The following is a 20043-nucleotide window of genomic DNA, read 5'->3' on the forward strand; positions in this document are numbered from 1 at the left end:
TTATAAGCCTTTCTTTATCACTGATCTTCAGAAAGTCCATGAGGCTTTGTAGATTTCTGTTCCTGTTTGAGTTTTCAGTACTTTTGTCTATAAATACGTGTACTCTTGTGTTTTGGGTGGAGAAACTGGTTTACATTAGGAAAACTATTTTTCTGTTATTTGTCTAAAGATTGTTTCATTTCTGTTTGTTCTAGTCTCTCTTTGTATTCCAAGGATATGTAGATTCAAGCACCTAGCACTATTGTCTTTATGAGTCCCATTTTTCTCATTATTATAGTTTCTTCCTTTCTGTAGTTGCAAACCCAATGCCCATAGAGTTTAGGCAGGTAACAAAAATAAAGTCAGCCTGGTACAAAAATAGTGAGTGATGAGGATTGTGGAGAGCAAATTTCCTTTCTAAACTTGGCAGCTACCAGTCACTTGACATTCATAGCTAATAAAATATTACCAGATACCATTTTTTCCCAGAAAAACTAAAATCTCTTTTTTTAAAATATAATGTTTCTCAGAAGAAGAAAACAAATAAAAAAGGACCTCACAACTTACTGTTAGTTTGATCTTGGTCACACACAGAACGATCTGTCACTTCATTGTCTTTTACAATATTGTCGTCCTTTGCAGAATCTGCCACAACAAATAAGCAAAACCTCTAGTCAGCACTTTTAACTGGGAAACAGAGCAGCTGCCAGCCCTGTCATGATATATCTATCTTTGGGGCATGGAATTTAGTATTTTTAGAAAATACCCTTAGAACACTTAAATATTTTTTATCAATAACTAAGCTATTCCTAAAGTACTGCAGAAGAGGTCTTGTACAAAGTTTACAAAGGTAAGGATGATAGAAACTTGGTTGGGTTATCTTTTTGTAACAAAGAAGAAAATATAAGCAGGCTGTATGCATTAGTGAAAGTCCTTGGAGAATTGTGCAAAAGGATATGAAAGGAAGGCAAAATAGAGGAGATGAAAGGAATATCAATTTTAATGTTCTTAATGTGTCCATTACTGCAATTGTTCATATATGGGAGCCTTGAGTCCTTGAAAGAGCCAGATGTGGAGCTTTGAAATCCAGTTGTAATTAAGTTCATCTTCCTGAGGAACACTACCAGTAGAACAATAGCAAAGGGGAATGCAAACCTTCTGTTCTGTGCAATTTCATCCTCTCCCTTGTATAGCACATTTAAATGTGAAATCAGTAGAAGTTCGTGTTTTTTTTCTTTTGTTATAGGATATACTTGCAGGAAATAACATGGCCAAATAGGTTTCAGTGACCATGGACTCTTGCAAGACTACACAAGTTTCCTCGTTGGTTTCTGAGGGCTCTCTGTAGGCTCTTTAGAAAGCCATTAGAAAGAGCATGTGAGTGGGTCAGTGGGAAGACAGAAAATGGGCCTTTCATTCATTCCAAAAGTATTTATTAAGGGCCAGCCCTATGCCAGATACTTCTTGAGGTTGGGGAGTCAATAGTGATTGACTCTGCCCTCATAGAGGTTACAATCTAGGGGATATTTTTCATGCAGCTATAAGAGTGGTAATCTAAAGATATCTAAAAGCCATGACCTAATATGGTATGCATATGGCCACAGAGCACACTGGGGATGGCAGACTGAGACTCCCATTACAAATGGGTTCTCTACTGAGTTCACATTGCTCCACTGGGCTGTCACTCTGAACAGAGCTGAATAGATGGAGTCTCAAATCCTTCTTTCTTTGTTTCCTTATTTCTTTTCCCTCTCACCCTCCCCCGACTAGGAGATCGTTTTAAACAATGCAGTTTGGAATATTATGAGAAAGTTTGTTTCTTAAACCTGCCACAAGCAACATTTGATGGACAAGTGAGAAACCTGGGTAGTTAACATATGATTCAAATTTAATAACCAGTGAAGCAAGCATACACCCAAAGTGTATGATTTTAATTAACTGCAAATAATTCCCCCAAGGCAAATGTTTAATTATCTGCACAGCTTCTTATTTCTTTCTTAGACTGACAATAAGTTTCAACGTCCAAATTTGGAAGCAAAACTGAGCATAGACACATTTTCCAAACTGTTCTCTCACTCTAGTCAAATTGTTTTAAACCAGTTCCCATTAAAACATGCCTTTTTAATTTTGGCTCTAACATGTGGATTTAAAAAAACCAAAAAGCAAACCTTGAATACTTTTGTCCACATTAACACTGAAAGTGAACAATGATTTTAAAAAGGCACTATATGAATCAGGCTCAATTTTAATTTTGAAAATTTTACTTATTTATAGAGAATGGCATCATTTGATATGCAGGCTTGGGCAATACTCATTTCTCTCAACATTAATATTTTAAGATTAGCCAAGATTTTGCATGTAGTTAAAATGTGTTCATTTACACTCAACAATAATTCATTATGCTTTATAATTTACATAAACATTATGTTCCATGCATCAAATATTACATAAAAAGTGTCTTTTAAAAATTGATTTACATTGAGTTTATGGGTTTATGGTCTAATGATTCACGTAAGATGGGTGAAAATACTTGAAAAATTAATCTCTGGACTGTCACCAAAATCTGTCTTTCTAGCAAATTAATTGACCCTTCAGTTTCAATTTCCTTGGAGAGTTGTTTTAACATTGCTAAGGTGCCTTCAGATCTTATGTGTTCTAATCTATATATAATGTTTTGTTGAATCTAAGACACCATCAATTGTCATTTTCACTATTAACTTCGTGTAGGTAGGAAAAAAAATGCTACCAAATGAACTGTAACACACTATTAATTTAAGAATGTGTCCTAATTTTAGAAATAAAATCTGCAAAGGACATATATATATATCCTAGATATATAATGTTTGAGCACATTCTCTGTAGACACAAATACATGTCTTTCTGTGATGCCAAGTATTTCCTATCAACCTGACCCATCACCAAACCCACAAGTTGCTTTTGTTTTATATTTGAAATGGTTCCACTTGCTTATACAGCAATAAAACAGGATAAAAGCTACAAGCTCAGGACAGCATCCACACATGACCATGTGGCTCTGAGATTGTTTCCACTGAAGTTTGTCTCTTTTCAAAGGGCTCTTTGAATTCCTAGTCACATGAACTTTGGCAAGACTGGATGTGGTCCTGAATGTTTTAAATCATAGATCTTATTATGTTAGACTTAGTTGCAGGTTTGAAATGACAGTGGAGCTTTTCTGACTAGGAGGTGATGAGCACTGCACTGCATATATATATGTATATGTATTATATACACATATATGTATATATATATAAAACCATTATTCATAAGAAAGAACACATATTGAGTATATATGGTTACTAAAAGAGCTTATTTTTTCTATGTAAGTTCTATAAACTACCATGAAAAATATAGTTGTATATACTAAATTCTTGCAGCCCCTCAAATTCACATTTTATTTAATTCTAAATTTTATCATTTGATAATATTAAAAAAATGTAAAGGACTTACCACCTAATTCTGAGATTCAGTCAATGTTATTTTAATAGCAGAGAACTGGAATTAAATATATATGTAGACTGTGACTTTCAAAATCTTTAAGGTCAATGTTCTATTAGAAAATTTTTTCAAATGCAAATATTAAGTTAAATGTTTGAGCCAAAGTTCTAAAGATAGATTATCTTTTAAGATTAACAAGAATAAAAAATACTTCCATACAGTAAAAAAAAAAATTCCTCATTTAGAAAGTTGAAAAAGGTTTAAGAGTAGTTAAAATAGATTAAAATTTTAAAAAACATAAAACAAATTCTAAAAAGCAGGTCATTTTTAATGTAGTCAATTACACCATGTCTATCTAAAACAGTACAAATATAGATTGAAGATGTGATGATAAGCAATGAAACTACTGCACTTTTAAAAAAGATTTTATTTATTTATTTGACAGAGAAAGAGATCACAAGTAGGCAGAGAGTCAGGCAGAAGCACGCTCCCTGCTGAGCAGAGAGCCCAGTGTGGGGCTCCATCCCAGGACCCTGAGATCATGACCTGAGCCAAAGGCAGAGGCTTAACACACTGAGCCACCCAGGTACCCCACTATTGCATTTTTAATAAACATCTAAACTGTAAATCAAAATAGGTACTATCTCTTTTGAAAATGTCCCCTTACAATAAAAGTTCTTAACCTTAATTAAGAACTTAGTTCTTAACTCCTAAATATATTCTAGAGGAATAAACTGATATGTAAAATGTGTACATATATTGTCATGTTCACTTATTTAGAAGGAGATAGTTTCTGTCATATTTTCATAGGGACCCATGACCCTGGCAAGACTAAAAATAACTAGAATATTTATCTCTTACTGCCAGTGAAACAGCCATTTTACAAAAGGTTTTTAGGATTATAATTGAGAAGCAGCTACAGAATTTGATGCCCACTCCATGAATTCATCAATGACGGCACTTCTTGAATTCTTTTTCTTTCTTTTTTTTTTTTTTTTAAGATTTATTTATTTATTTGACACAGAGAGAGAGGGAGAGAGAGCACAAGTAGGTCGAGTGGCAGGCAGAGGGAGAAGGAGAAGCAGGTTCTCTGCTGAGCAGGGAGCCAGATGTGGGGCTCGATCCCAGGACCCTGGGATGATGACCTGAGCCGAAGGCAGCTCTTAACCAACTGAGCCACCCAGGCACACCACTTCTTGAATTCTTAAGGTAGATTTGACTTGAGAAAAGAGCTAAAAACATATACAGATGTGTTTAACAAATGAAGAGGACAATCCAGCTGGTAAACAACATTTTGGACCAAAATTTGAAATGTCTATAAAGTATAAAACCGAACGGATGATTAACTGCCTCTGAAAATATTTTCAAGTCAGAGGATGTACAAAATCCATTTAGTAAGAAAGGTAATCCCTGACTACTATGGAGAGTTGCGGTAGGAGGTCACTTTGGTATAAAAGTTCCAAGGGGTCTGAACAAAATAAGTGTTATGTACAAACACCTATGCCTGAAATATTTGCTGTGTAGCCTGTAAACATTCACCCATGAGTCTCTTACCTTGCACAGAAACCGCAATCACCTGGATTTCCTCTGGTTCTTGTAAACTGATTCGATTATACCAAGCAAAACATTTATCCTGGCCTGCTCATTTGAATCGCTAGTTTATTATGTGAAGCAATTAGAATAAAGTAGTTTTTCCTCCATCTGAACAGTATGTTTATCCACCATAAACTAGCATCTCCACAGCCGGTTATGGTCTCACTGAAGCTTTGCAGGGACTATTTCTCTAGTCTTGCAAATGTATCCTGCAATACATTTCTAGAGTATTCAGATGGCAATGATCTAAACTATGCTCGGTCCCAGTGCAGCTGGACATACAAGGCTGATCTATATTTACTTGTAAAGTTACCAGGTCCATAGGACAGGACACTGCCCTGAGCATTGGGAGGCCAGACTGAGCTGTAGTCGGTCATTTGTCTTCATTGTGCAATCATTAACCCCCATTAAAATGGGGCCAATTATTCCCAAAGTTCTAGAATGCAGCTACTAATTGTCTCTGAGGCATGGCTGGGAAAACTACTACCATGTACCACTAACTTTATTTCTAGTAGAAAACACACCAGATTCCAAACAGTAACTTGTGTAAACCAGCTAATTCCTACCTTGGAGGGGTTATTTTTCTACAGGTTATTACTGAAAATACAAGCAAATAAGAGGGTCAGTCATGATGGATGGATGCTGGCTTAGGGTTGTGATCCTAGATTCACAGTACCAAGCTTCCTAACTCTAGGAAAACCCATTCATCTTACAATGTCTCAGTTTCTACACCTAGGAACTGAGGGTGTTGAGCTAGATAATCTCTCCAAGTACCTTTCAAGGCTAATCTGCTGATTTGTTCAAATTATCTTTTTGTTCTGACAACACCTCTCTGTAAACATTCAACTTCCTTCGTTATCTGCCTACCTGAGTTGGACTCTCCTCACTCTGAGATTTTTACTATTAATAAAATAAAGGTTAATGGTGGGGGAAGTAGTGCTGTGTGACATCGGTGCCACACTGGCCATCGTTAACTCTGTGACTCGACGAAGAGTCATCACAGTGTCTAATAGAACAGCTGGATATGAAGCCAGGCTGGACCATGATGGAAAAAGAAATGCTTAATTACCCTTTTCCATCAAGTTAATTTTTCCCCCTTGGCAATGTAAACAAAGGCAAATCTGCTCTTGTTTCCAGTTGTCTGTGACCTGCTATCCTTGTCCTCCATCCTTCTGATTCCTTTCTGATCTTGCCTCCCTCTCTCTTGCTAAGCCTTGCACAGCAGGAGTTCTTGACCCACCCCCCTTTTTTTTAATCTGACAAAACCACAGGCATGAAGAGTATCTACGGTTCTAGGTAGACACTGACTTGTAATTCTATTAAAATGTTCATCTATAAATCAGGATTGCTTTATTTACACTTTTTAATTCAATCTGATAATGGAAAGTCGTTGAGAGAACATTCCCTGTAGGAGAAATGATAAAGGCATTCTGGACCCTAACTCTGGGCAGAGTCACAGACTGGCCATTACTTCTCAGTTATTTTATTTTGCGGAAAAGCTGAGGCAGTAGACAAAGTCTATCCCCAGATTCATAAATGCTTCAACGTCTGGGCTCAGGTTCTTGTTAGCCAGATGCTTGGGGAGTGTGGCTGGGATGCCAGGGACCCAACACTGCTGAGAGCCAGAGGAATTTCCTACGTTCCTAATGGACTGAGTCAAAACTCACCCTTTTGGAGCAGTCTTTTTTCGAGTCTTATTGCCCAAGTGATGTAAAGGGACGTGCTTAGAGACTAACATAAGCATTTGTTCATGGGAGTTATCCGTTTTATGGGAACTTCAAAGACCTGGATGTCTTCTCCTTAGAATTTACTTGCTCCTCATATCTAGAAGGACCCACAAACCCATCCAAATGAAAATGGATGTACTTACTTTTCTCAGTTATTTTTTTCTTCAGTGTTTCACTAGGCTACTGAATATAATTCTATAGTATGAATGGCCTCAGAGTGGTTCACTCTGTAGACCTTACGCAAGCTAGTTTACCATTGTGTCTATTATTGGATGTTCAAATTAATCCAATTTCCTGCCATTCTAAATAGTCCTATGTTGTTGTGCTATTGGATGTCCCAAGACTGGATTCACTCCACTCTTCTTTCTTTTATATCTCCACAGCCACGCCCACCTCTGAGGTCTAGAGAGTTTAGGTCTCTCTATAGCTAAGCCCCCTGGTGGAAAATGCCCCACCAATATCCCACTGGGCTACTCCTGAGATCGCAGCAAATGGTTTCAGGAGATGGGCTCCTTTCTGAGACTCTGACTGAGGGCATTTTTCCTTGGATGAACCAGAAGTATCCAACAGATAATACCCAGCTAGAGACTCCCCAAAGGATTCAGGAGATATGACCTGTTACCTTACCTCTTTGGGAGACAGTTCTGAATGTGCTCTATACTTCTTAGAGAAATAGAGTCCCAGTTCCCCTCATTCATGTACCCTCTTTTGGTTGTCCTCTCCCTCCATTCCTTACTGTGCTTCCTGGGACCACTTCTCAAATAAACCATTTGCCCCTCGTCTGAGAATTTTGCTTTTGGAGACTCCAAACCAAGACAGCCAATCTAGTCACTAACCTGTCTCCTACTACTCAGCAGCAAAAATGTGAATGTTTACCTCATTCTGATTTACAGCCTTCTTGTGCCATGCTGCCTTTAATTAGGGAATGCTGGGGAAAGTGCCTGCCCCCTGACTAGGGAAAGTTGGGAAAAGAAGTTGCCATGTCTGGCACCATATAATTCTAAAAGCTGGGTCACAGATGATTGGTGAGGGATTGGCCCTGGGTAGTCATCTGTGGGCTGGCCAACAGACCTAAGGCTGGTCCGATAGGACACCTCCACCTTCCATGAGAGAATTAATATTAGATTATGCTGAGAGGAATCCGTTAGTTCTTTAGGAGTGTATTGGTCTGGGAGCGTTTGGTGGTAAAATAGGCCAAGTTTCAAAGCCTTGAGTAGTTTAAAGGCAGAGATTCACTGAAAGAGAAGGGAGGAAACACAAGCTGCTGACAGGGTAGAACAAAGAAGCATCATGAGTCATCTAGTGGCTTTAGAAGAGTAGAAAAGGGGAAGAAGGTAGTAAGCTTTTGGTGTTCCTTGAGTGGACAGCTATTTGAGGAGTTACTGAGAACCTGGAGGAACTGCTTGAGCTGGTGTTGCCTCCAGAGGACCCAGTCCTTGGGGCTGCTGCAGTGGTTTACTTCCTCGCTGACTTTCCTTCCAACAGCAGTAACCCCAGTGTGTGTCACTTCTGCAGAACTTGGGAGAGTTGGGCCTCACTCCCTTTGTAGTTCTTGCAAGTTCATTATCTAATTTTAACATGTACAGATACATCAAACATCTCTATAGTGCCTTTTACAAACACTGCTTTTAGAAGTATGGCATTCTTTTAGATCCATTTTTTAAAAACACTCACCTTTTTAGGCACTTCAAACGTACAGCACCCTCATGAACCTTGTACACAGATTGAAAAATACTGAACCAAGAAACTTAGAGAAAGTTAAAGAGGGGGACAGCCTGGTCATGCAGAATAAAACAAGTCAGTAAATTTCATTTTCTGATATGACCCTGGTGGGGGAAAAATCAGGTGACATCTGGTATTACAGGAAATGGGGTGTATAGAGGCATTGGTATGATGAAGGCAATGTTTTGCCTCATAAACTGAGAAAAATGTGTTAAAACAAAATACTGCAAAATGTGATTTTAAGAGGGTCTTGGGAAGCATACGAAGGATTCACTCAAAAGTGTTCTTTTTTATTTCCAGAAAGAAATAAATAACAAAAGATTTTACTTTAATCTACTACTATTTTACACTAGATTTAACTATGAGTTCTAAAAATAATTTTAATAGATTTTTCTAATGTAATGACCAACCATATTAGTCTTCTTGGGCTGCCATAACAAAACACCAGAGACTGAGTGGCCTAAACAACAGAATTTGTTTGTTTCTCTCTGGAGGCTCTTCTAGATCTCCAAGAGCAAGGTATACTAACTGATTTCGTCTCAGATGGGGGCGCTCTTTCTGCTTTCCAGCAGGCTGCCCTCTTAATGCTGTTCTCACGTGGACCAACGTGTGTGCAAATGGAAACTCAGAGATCTCTCTTTCTTCCTTTTCTTAAAAAGGCCACTGAGGGCTCCATCCTGGGGACCTACTCTAAACCCAGTTGCCCTCCAAAGACCCCCATCTCCAAATACCAACATGCTGGGGGCTAGGACTCCCCATAGGACATTTCTGTTTGGGGAAGACACAAGCATTCCCTCCATAACACTGACATGTGCATTTCTGTGTTAGGGTGACTTATTTAAAATTTTTTTTTTTTTAAGTTTTTAAGTAGTCTACACCCAATGTGGAGCTTGAACCTACAACCCCAAGATCAAGAGTCACACGCTCCACTGACTGAGCCAGCCAGGCACCCCTCAATTTTGAATGTGAGCTATTCAAGTTGATACTTCTGTTGCCCCTCAGAACGAAGTCTCAAAAGGGATGTGGAAAATGAAAATAGAATCTTCCCTAAATATTAGGTTCCCTTTCCCCATCCTAATTCTCTGGAGTTAATCTTCACTGATCCTTCAACTGTATCAAGGAGTCACAGTTTGGATGGCACAGATAAAGCCCTATTAAGGGAATCTGGGGTGATATCCAGAACAATAACTGGCATTGGATTCCGCTAATCAGAATGGACATATCCACTGGGGCAGGGTCCTGGAGCCTGCTGGTGGGTCCCTGATAACAGGATGGCCGTAAGAGTTCCCTCCAAAGAGGGGAGTTAATTCATGGCTTGCCAAACACCATGGAAATATGTTGGCATTTTAGAAGCATCTGAAGCAGTCCTAGAGGGAACTGGCAGATGATTAGTTCTGCTTGTATTACAGAACTATAGTGATAAGTTTCCAAAAATGATAGTGAGAACAGGTTACTAACCAACAGTCTCTGATGTTCTTATATTGGTGGGAAACAATGAGAGGTAGCTTTATTGTTATAGACCAGAAGATCTACAGTGTTAAGGACTGAATAACCCTCCAACACACATCTGTGGTCCCTTCTTGTTTTGTGGCCTTATTTGATAAAGCACCACTTGCAAACAGAATCAGAGGCAATGTCAGATTCGTAGTACGTCTGTCTGGAACGCTGCGTCCTGTTCAGGCCAGTGTCACAACCCTGGCCCCTCTGCTGTGCTCACTCGGGTTCTACTGTTCCTTACATCACTGGCGAGGAAGATATATCTGATCGAGGCGGCCGAGTGAGTAGCCGCAGCTAGTGGCCTGATGGCTCTCTGTGTTGTGAGATGTAAGGGGACATCTGTTCCAGAATAACCACTCTGTCACTCATCGTTCCCACAGAAGCATGTCATCCTTTTGGGACTTGAAACTTCCTCCTTTGGGGACTTCTAAAAATGCTGATCTTCTTGGAAGGAGCCTGCTTGAGGCCAGTTTGCTGTAATGACTTAATAATCAGATGGGTCTGGGGGCACCTGGGTGGCTCAGTGGATTAAGCATCTGACTCTTGTTTTCAGCTCAGGTCACGATTTCAGGGTCATGAGATCGAGCCCCGTGTGGAGCTCTGTGCTCAGCGGGGAGTCCGCTTGAGATTCTTCCCCTCTGCCCCTCCCCCCCAACTCTCTCTCTCAAATACATAAATAAATCAATAAAAAAATAATCAAATGTGTCTGATGTCAGCTGAGAATAAGAAGAGGTTGACACTGAGCAGAAACCAATAGTGGGGGAAGGACCTTAATGAAATGGGGGATGCAGGACAGCCTTAGGGCAGCTTATGTTTCTCCTCAAGCTCAGACAAGTACAAAACAGGTCACTTCTAGGCGAAATCTCTGTTATTTAGGAGGTACGTCGGGGAGAGGGGGGTGCTGAATTACAGGGCATGCCATTTCCATCATTGAACGCTTCCAAAAAAGGTGTGTTCATGATTTTTGAGGAAAAAAAAAAACCCTCGAATTGTCAACTTTTCATTGAAGATAAATAAAATGCAAAATTCATGAAGTACACAGCTTGCCGTATTGTCACAAATGGAACATCCTTGGGTAACCAGCACCAGCTCAAGAAACGCAACATACCCAGTTTCCTGGCAGCTCAGCTCATCCCGCCTTTCAACCATTCCCCTCCCCTCCCCAAATCACCACTCTGACTTGCGACAGCATTTATCTGTTGTCCCTGTTTTCAGACCTTATATAAATGGAATGGTACACAATACATGCTCTTCTCTGTCTGGTTTCCTTTGCTCCATACTACGTTGGCGAAATTCATTCATACGGTTGCTTGGGAAAGTGAATTTTAATTGTGCTAGGAAGGCTGGCCAAGTCAATAGATCCTGCGGTGAATCTTACTGGAAGAGTGAAAATAATGTGTTTTTTTTTCTCTTTTCAAACATTCACTGCTTCCCCATACTAGCCTTCAACTTATTTTTTCCTTAACCACAGCAGTTCTTAAGTATTAGCATGCCCTGGGATCCCCCGGAGTGATTTTTTTTTTTTAAAGATTTTATTTATTTATTTGATAGAGAGAGATCACAAGTAGACAGAGAGGCAGGCAGAGAGAGAGAGAGAGGGAAGCAGGCTCGCTGCTGAGCAGAGAGCCCGATGCGGGACTCGATCCTAGGACCCTGAGATCATGACCTGAGCCGAAGGCAGCGGCTTAACCCACTGAGCCACCCAGGCGCCCGCCCCGGAGTGATTTTTAATGCACAGGATGCTGGGTCCCTCTCCCAGGGCATCTGATGGTGTGGGTCTGGGGTGAGGCCCGAGAGATTGCTTTTCTAAAAACATCCCAGGTGATGCTGGTCCTGCGGCTCCGGGGACCAGTCTTTAAGAACCGCCACTAAAACCTACTGCATTTGTGAACCAAAGCCCCACCTGCGTGCATGTCTCCTCTATAGCTAAGTTGGCTTGCACTCAGAGGAGGATTTTAAAAATAAGTATCCTCAGATGGACCACCCACAGATTTTCCATTGCAGGGAGAGCAAACACCTCGTATGTGGTGAGGAAGGACACAGCTCCAAGAGGGGCTGAGTCTGTGAGAGGCAGATCTACAATGAAGCTGGGAGAGCCATTTCAGACACTTCCTTTTTAGCAGCGGATATACTGGATCTTAACTGCTAAAAATCTGAACCTCCCTGAAGCTTCACATATACCCAGAAAAATAAAAAAATCAAACAAAACAAAACAGAACGAAAACAAAAAACTTGCTCAAGTGTCAAGAAAGGCCCAAGTCATATCACAGCTGCTTGTATTTAATCATGCAGGCAAGAGCTCTTAAAGGATCAAGCTTCAAGGGGTGCCTGAGTGGCTCAGTGGATTAAGCCTCTGCCTTCGGCTCAGGTCATGATCTCAGAGTCTTGGGAACAAGACCTGCATCAGGCTCTCCGCTCAGCCGGGAGCCTGCTTCCCCCTCTCCCTCTGCCTGCCTCTCTGCCTACTTGTGATCTCTGTCTATCAAATAAATAAATAAAATCTTAAAAGAAAAAAAAAAAGGATCACACTTCAAGACTAAAGTGATAAGCCATCACAGCAACCTATTTCCTCACAAGCTAATTCTAGACACTGTCCAGTACATTAGCCCCCAGCCACATGTGGCCAGTGAGTCCTTGCAAGGTGGCAATTCTGAATGACACGTTCTGTAAATGCAACATATGTAACTGAGTCATACAGACTCAGTACAAAAAAGAGGCAAAATATATCATTATTAATTTTTATTTTGACTTCACAAGGAAATTATTGCATGTTGGATATAATTGTTAAATAAAACATATTTTTCTTATAATTTTTTTGAGATTTTATGTATTTGAGAGAGAGCGTGTGCATGCATGGTAGGGAGGGGCAGAGGGAGAGGGACTCCTGCTGAGCAGGGAGCCCACACTGGGACTTGATCCCAGCACTCTGGAATCATGACCTGAGCTGAAGACAGATGCTTAACCATCTGAGCTTCCCAGGTGCCCTGTAAAATAGATTATTAAAACAATTTTCACCTTTTCTTTTTTCATTCCTTAATATAGCTATTAAAAAATTAAAAATTATATATGCAGCTCTCATCTGTGGCTCATATTCATCTCCATGGGACAGCATTGTTCTAGAGAACTTAGTATTAGCTTGAGTTAGACAAATAACTAAAGACATGTTTATTTGAAGGTTAAAGTTATGAAGATGGGAAACTGCATCTTGCCAGAGGATGGTCTATCAGAAACTAGAAAATCTAATTGGGCTTATAGAGAAGCACCTGCAAATGTTAATAGGGATAGCTGAGGAGAAGAGTCTAATTAGGGATAATCAGAGAGGATGATCTGAGAAGGAATTAAAGGAAGAAAGAGAATGATAAATTTGTAACAACCACCACACAAAAAAATATTTAGAACCCAACAATATTTAATAGTTGAAAATTTTTGCTTTATATTGACCCAATTTGCTTTATATTTGACCCAAACTTCTTAGTATGAAATTCAGGGCTCTAATTTAGTGACTAATTAATGAGTGGCTGGATGGACCTATCATGATGCCCCATGGATCTATTCATCGTACCTAAAATAGGTTGTCTGATGTCCTACTTCCACTCTTTCATAGATGCTCTTCTCAATGAGAATAGCTTCTTTCTAATTTATTACCTTTGTGCATCTTTCAGATCCCAGCTCAAAGGCCATATTCTCTACCCTCATTTCACAGATAATCCCAAGCTAGAGATGCTCCTTGACTCCCAGCTCCTATATGTTTCAGCGTAATCCTTCCTTGGTGCTTGTCATGCTTTGTCTGGTTGGTCAGCTGTCTTATATGCTAGCTATGTGGCCTCAGACCACTTATCTCCCCGCACCATGCTTCTTTTCCTTGTGTCTGCCCAATGCAATGATAGCTGCATTTATATCTTGGGTGAGAGTGGAATGAATGAAAACATGTAAAGTTCTTAGAATAGTACCTGGTATATAACAAGGGTTAGATAAATATTAACTGCTACTATTATTGTTTTCGCTGATATTGCCTATGTAACTAACACCTACATATCTCCTTTTTCTGTCTAGATTGTAACTTCCTTAAAGGGCAAGAACCGTATTTTCTTCTTTATATTGCAGAAAGTCTTAGAAAATTAAAACCCAGTATCTCTTAATGGCCATAAAAACACCCATACATTTCAAAGCCTTATTTTTTAAAAAGATTTTATCCATTCATTTGAGAGAGAAATGAGGGGGGGAGCAGAGGGAGAGGGACAAGCAGACTCTATGCTGAGTGCAGAGCCTGATGCATGACTCAATGCCATGACCCTGACTGAGACCATGACCTGAGAAGAAATCAAGAGCCAGGTGCCCAGCAGACTGAGCCCCCAGCCCCCAACACCCATACTTTTTAACTGCTACTTGGTACTTTCTCTAGGCCAGACTGTGTACTAATTAGGGATAAAATGATCAACAACGCAGACTAGGTCCTTTCCCCCATGAAATTTAAATTACAGTGGAGGGAGATGGACAAAGGGCACGTATGGGAAAAAAACCAAACAAACAGAGGTTTACAAAGTTACAGATAGCAGTAGGTATAATGAAGTGATAAGAGGGGGCTGGAATAAAGGTTTAGTAGAGAAAGGTTCCACCTAAAAAGATGACCAGGGAAGGCCACGATGAGCATGAAGCATAGTGAGGGGAGAGAAGGTTCTGTGAGACAAGAATGGAGGGACAGGGAGAGTTTATCATGGTGTACCTTACAGTTACTTTTTTTACTTTTTTACTTTGAGGGAAGCACGCAGGTATTACAGGAATTCAAGACAGAGTGGGCTGTAATCTGTTTATTTTGCTTTGTCTGGTAATGGCAGTAAGCCTCAGGAACTGTCACCTTTTACTTGACTTGAGAAATGAGATCATATTCAAGTACAATATATGAATATGACCATTAATTTTTTTATCTATATAAGTTAGCTGACTCACAGAGAGTTCAAATATATATACTTGACCTTAGACTCATTAAAACCAGCTGTCTATATAACACAACTATTGAATTCCAAGACCAAACATAAGAAGATACCTGCCAACAGGAAAACCAATAATCAAACTCGTGAATCAGAGTTCTGTTTGAGCCTCTGTTGAGCTATCTGCTCATTTATTAGCACATGTAAAGACCCTATTGTTCATGACAGGTGTCCGTTTTGAGGGAACCACTTTAAATATGATTATGGAATAAGGAATGATACAAAGAATGGATAAAAATTATAGCGCAAGGGGTACCTGTGTGGCTCAGTGGGTTAAGCCTCTGCCTTCGGCTCAGGTCATGATTCCAGGGTTCTGGGATCGAGCCCCACATTGGGCTCTCTGCTCAGCAGGGAGCCTGCTTGCCCCCTCTCTCTGCCTGCCTCTCTGCCTACTTGTGATCTCTGTCTGTCAAATAAATAAATAAGTAAATAATTACCAAATAAAAAAGAGGGACTACATAAAAAAAAAAAAATTATACCGCAAGCCTGTTTTAAAATGGCACACAAAAACCCCAATATATTATTATTTAGAACTGGGCATTGCTGTCTTTGGAATACAGCAGAGCCTGGGTGGCTCAGTCGGTTGGGCATCCGACTCCTGATTGTGGCTGGGGTTGTGATCTCAGGATCCTGGGCTCCATGCTCAGCAGGAAGTTTGCTTGAGAATTCTCTCTCTCCTTCTCCCTCTGCCCCTTGGTTGCCTCATTTGTAAAATCAGGGACATAAAATAAAAACAATAATGATAATGACTGATAATAATAATAATACCACTCATCTCTAGGAGATACTGGTACCTGTTCAACAAATCCATTTCCCTCCTCTTAGTCACACGGGAAGGAGAAGCCTGAAGGACTCAGGCCAAGTGACTGATTTCTGGTCAACAGAAAGTGGGCAGAAGTGCTGGGTGCTACTCTTCGACACGGCCATAAAAAAAACCAAGCTGTATGCAACCCTTTTTCTCTCCTCTTTAGTTGCTGACTGGGTGTCAAGACTCGGGACAACATGGGGGGCTGCAGGCTGGAACTCACAAGCCTCCATCAGCTTGAGTCCCTGAATGACAGCTTGGAACCCCGCCTTCCACTGCTTTTTGGACGTGAGAAAACACATTTCTCCTGACGTTTGTGTTACAGCGGCTAGCGTTACCTAACTCATAGTCCATCTAAAAGAGTCACTGAAAGAGTTAAGTGAGATGATGACATTTGGGCATTATATTTTTCTGACTGCCATTTATTCAAATCTACCTAGTTAGGATCTCTGCGCAAAGCTCTTAGGACACACAACTTCTTTATTCATCTGAAAGCGTTTTCAAAATAAAGGAAAAATTAGCAAAGATGACATGACATGACAGAAAAGATATTTTGAGGGGGAGGGGGAAGAATATAACTATTATTTTTTACATCTCACCTCCATTTTTTCCCTCTTGAAAAACTAGCAGAAAACTTGTGGAAACAACAGTCAAATCCAGTTTCCCAAGGGGTGATAGCTTACGCTCAGGAAGAAGATTTTTTCCTTTTATTATTTTCCTCCCAGAAATCATATTATGTGGTCTGATAAGAAGATAAAATCTTTGCAGTGGTCATTGTACTTAAAACAAAACAAAACCAACCAACCAGGGCATATGGTTACCTTATAGACCAGAATTAAATTCCTGGTTTCTTTACCCTTGATGAAGAAGAGAGATTGTGGAGTTGGAAATATGGTTCAAAGAGGAGACCCATTAGGTAGGAGGAGGGGAAGGGAATTAAAGATGGAAGAATTGATGTTTCATGGAATAAAGTGGGAGCGGAGTCTGCTAAGTTCTCTTGGCTAAACCTTGGGAGAAGTGCTAGAGAGGAAATGAGGAGGGGCTCAGACTGTGGATAAAAAATGTTGTAAAGAAGAGGAAGGCCTATGTGTGCAAAGGTTTGCTTCAGCAACTCCTGCTCTTCCCACTGATCCTGGGAAATACTGATAGTAGGTAACACATAAGTAGCTGTAGATACAAGTTCTCTAGACTAGTCTACATCAGGACTTCTGGTTGGAAGGAAGTCCCATAAAGCAGATAACAGGAAGCAGGAAATTGCAGGATGAGAAAATATGGTTGCTTTTCCCTCTAAAATTGAGAAGAGGGATCCAGAGAAACCCAGTGCTGGATGCTTAGAGTGGTCTCAAGTCCGTAACTGTCTACTCTGAGGAAGAGGTCAACAGAAGTCAACCGGTTACTTCAACAGAAGTAAATATGGAGGGAATATTTAGAACTGATTCTCACACTATGGTTGGTGTAGACAGCATTTATGGATAGTTGGTAAACTGAAGGCATTTAATGGCTTTTGAAAGACTTCGATGAGTCTGCCCCTCTCACAGTAACATCCTAAGTCATAGATCAAGCTGGGAGAAAGGCTGTCCCGTACAGATTTATTTGGGTCTCAAAACACAGTGTGTGCACACAATGTGCGTGTGTATATGTGTGTACAAGTGTTTTGTGTATGCACATGTGTATATGAGTGTTACTGTCCCTTCTGCTTGTCTTTCTACTTTAATTTAACACATCTGGTGCAAAATGTCAGGGCAAATTTCCAAATGAAATAGGAAGACAAACTTTTCAGTAAATGCCAACGATGCTACGATGCTTGTTAGGAAACCTTGTCTTTGTACTTTTTAAAAATACCTTCCAGTCTCTACCACTAGCTCGCCAATTATTACTTTCTTTTTGTTAAGGAATGCAGCAGTTCTGAGACACTCTCTGTCTTTCCCTCTGACTCGCTCTGTCTCTTGCAATAAATATACCCCCAGGAACCGTGGTGGAAAGAATAGATGACAACAAGAATCATTAGGAATGAGGGAGGACAACATATTTCTGCTCATGAAAATATCTATTGTCAAAAACTATGATAGGCTACATCCTTTTCTGAAACTTGGGAGAATGTTTCCTCAGTAACACTGTACTACCACAAATTTAAGAAACTCAGACCTCATTTTTTAAAAAGTAATTTCATCATTGCTTATTTTGTCTTATAATAGTGAGTATGATTTATTGAAATCAAAACTTTATGTTCCTTAACTCGTTTGGATAGAATGTGGACTTGTTTCCCAAACTATGTTTTGTTGGATTTAAAAATAGTCTACCTATAAAGAGTAAGAAGCAAAACATTTTTTAATGAGATTTGGTCAATTACTGTGGGAAATGCCATATACTTCCACCTCACCCGACCTTCTCAGTGCCTGTGAGCATGTTGAGACATCTGAGAAATCTGTAGAAACTACTCAACTTTGTCTAACCTTGTAGTTTCAAACATTTTGGCTATAGAAGTCTTTTTATAAGAACACTGATTAACATCCTGATGAATACTATAAAATTTAAACATGGGAATGTCTGAGCAAGAGCCCCATGATGTTGCTTGTGAATGTGGAGTCAATTCTTTAATATAACCTTTCTCTAGTGTCTTTGCTCACTTAGAATATGATCACGTCCTGGGGCACCTGGGTGGCTCAGTGGGTTAAAGCCTCTGCCTTCGGCTCAGGTCATGATCTCAGGGTCCTGGGATCAAGTCCCATATTGGGCTCTCTGCTCAGCAGGGAGCCTGCTTCCTCCTCCTCTCTCTCTGCCTGCCTCTCTGCCTACTTGTGATCTCTGTCTGTCAAATAAATAAATAAAATCTTTAAAAAAAAAAAAAGAATATGATCACGTCCCATTGCACATGAACCACTGTCAGGATCTCTGTTTTTCAGTGTAGTCACATTCATGCAGTGGCCAAAGTACGTATCTTCAAAATTAATTTGAAATCCTTTCAAATTCCTTTAAAGTACAACATTTAGTTTTTAATTGAAACAGTAATGTATATGTGCTTAAAAAAAAAATCACTCCAAAACTTTTTTTTTTTCCTTAACCATGTCCATGTAAGGATATAAATGAACTCAGAAGTAGTCTGTGTTTACTGCTAACCTCTGAATTTTTATTGTGTCATTGTATTATACTAGGGTATAAATAGGCACAAAATTCTCTTGAAGTCATACACCAGAACACCTCATGACCACTGGAAAATATTGCTTTTCTCCATATAATGCTAGAACTAAAAATTAGTTTCTGTCACTGAAAATATGTTATCATTGTATAAAAGAAGGGAGCTGAGCTTTGTTTGCTTTCTTCTTCCCTCTTCTTCCTCTTCTTCTTCCTCCTCTTCTCCTTCTCCTTCTCCTCCTCCTACTCCTCCCTCCTCCCCCTCCCCCTCCTTTTCCTCCCCTACCCCCTTCTCCTCTTCTTTCACCTCCTCCTCCTTCTGCTCCTTTCCCCCCTTCTTCCCCTCCTCCTCCTCCTCCTCTTTCTTCATCTTCTTCTTCCTCTTCTTCTTCTTCAGTTTATTTTGTTACTTTCTCTGAGGTATTTTGAGATGTACTCTAATGTGACCTAAATACTTTTTTTTTTATCTTTAGTAAATATAAATTTTTCCATTTATTTAAGGTAAAAAAAGTAAAAACAAAAACAATTCATCCATTTTTCCCACTCATCATCCTCCACCTCTGGCAACCACCGTTCTGTTCTTTGTATCTATGGGCTCCATCTACCTTGGAGATATTATGGATTTAGTTCCAGACCACTGCAATAAAGTGAATATGGCAATAAAGCAAGTCCAGTGAAGTTTTTGATTTCCCAGTGCATAAAAAAGTTATGTTTGCACTACACTGTAGCTTATTAAGTACGCGATAGCATTATGTCTAAAAAAATATGTATTTACCTTAATTAAAAAATACTTAATTGTTTAAAAAAAAAGTTAACCATCACCTGAATTTGTAGCAAGTCAGAATCTTTTTGTTGGTGGAGGGTCTTGCCTCTAAGTTGATGTCTGCTGACTGACCAGGCTGGTAGTTGCTGAAGGCTGGAGTCACTGTGGCAATTTTTAAACTAACACAACAGTGAAATTTACCATGTGGATTGACTCTTCCACAGACTGTTTCTCCGTCACATGTCCCACCTTACCCACAGTTGAACTCTCAAAACTGGGGTCAGTCTTCTTAAACCTGCTACTGCTTTATCACACTAAATTTACGTGATAATCTAAATCTTTTGTTGTCATTTCAAAAGTCTTCACCAGGAGTGGATTTCA

At 39.8% G+C, this 20043-nt stretch overlaps 1 protein-coding gene across 1 annotated transcript in view; it reads right to left on the reverse strand.

The window, feature by feature from the left end:
* MACROD2 (mono-ADP ribosylhydrolase 2) overlaps positions 1-20043 on the reverse strand; it is a 2072211-nt gene that overhangs the window by 66521 nt on the left and 1985647 nt on the right. Inside the window, exon 14 of the mRNA XM_045980851.1 lies at positions 547-624. Coding sequence (XP_045836807.1) covers positions 547-624 — 78 coding nt within the window. The remainder of the gene's footprint in view (positions 1-546; positions 625-20043) is intronic.

Source organism: Meles meles, chromosome 16, assembly GCF_922984935.1.
Source record: "Meles meles chromosome 16, mMelMel3.1 paternal haplotype, whole genome shotgun sequence".
Taxonomy (NCBI): Eukaryota; Metazoa; Chordata; class Mammalia; order Carnivora; family Mustelidae; genus Meles; species Meles meles.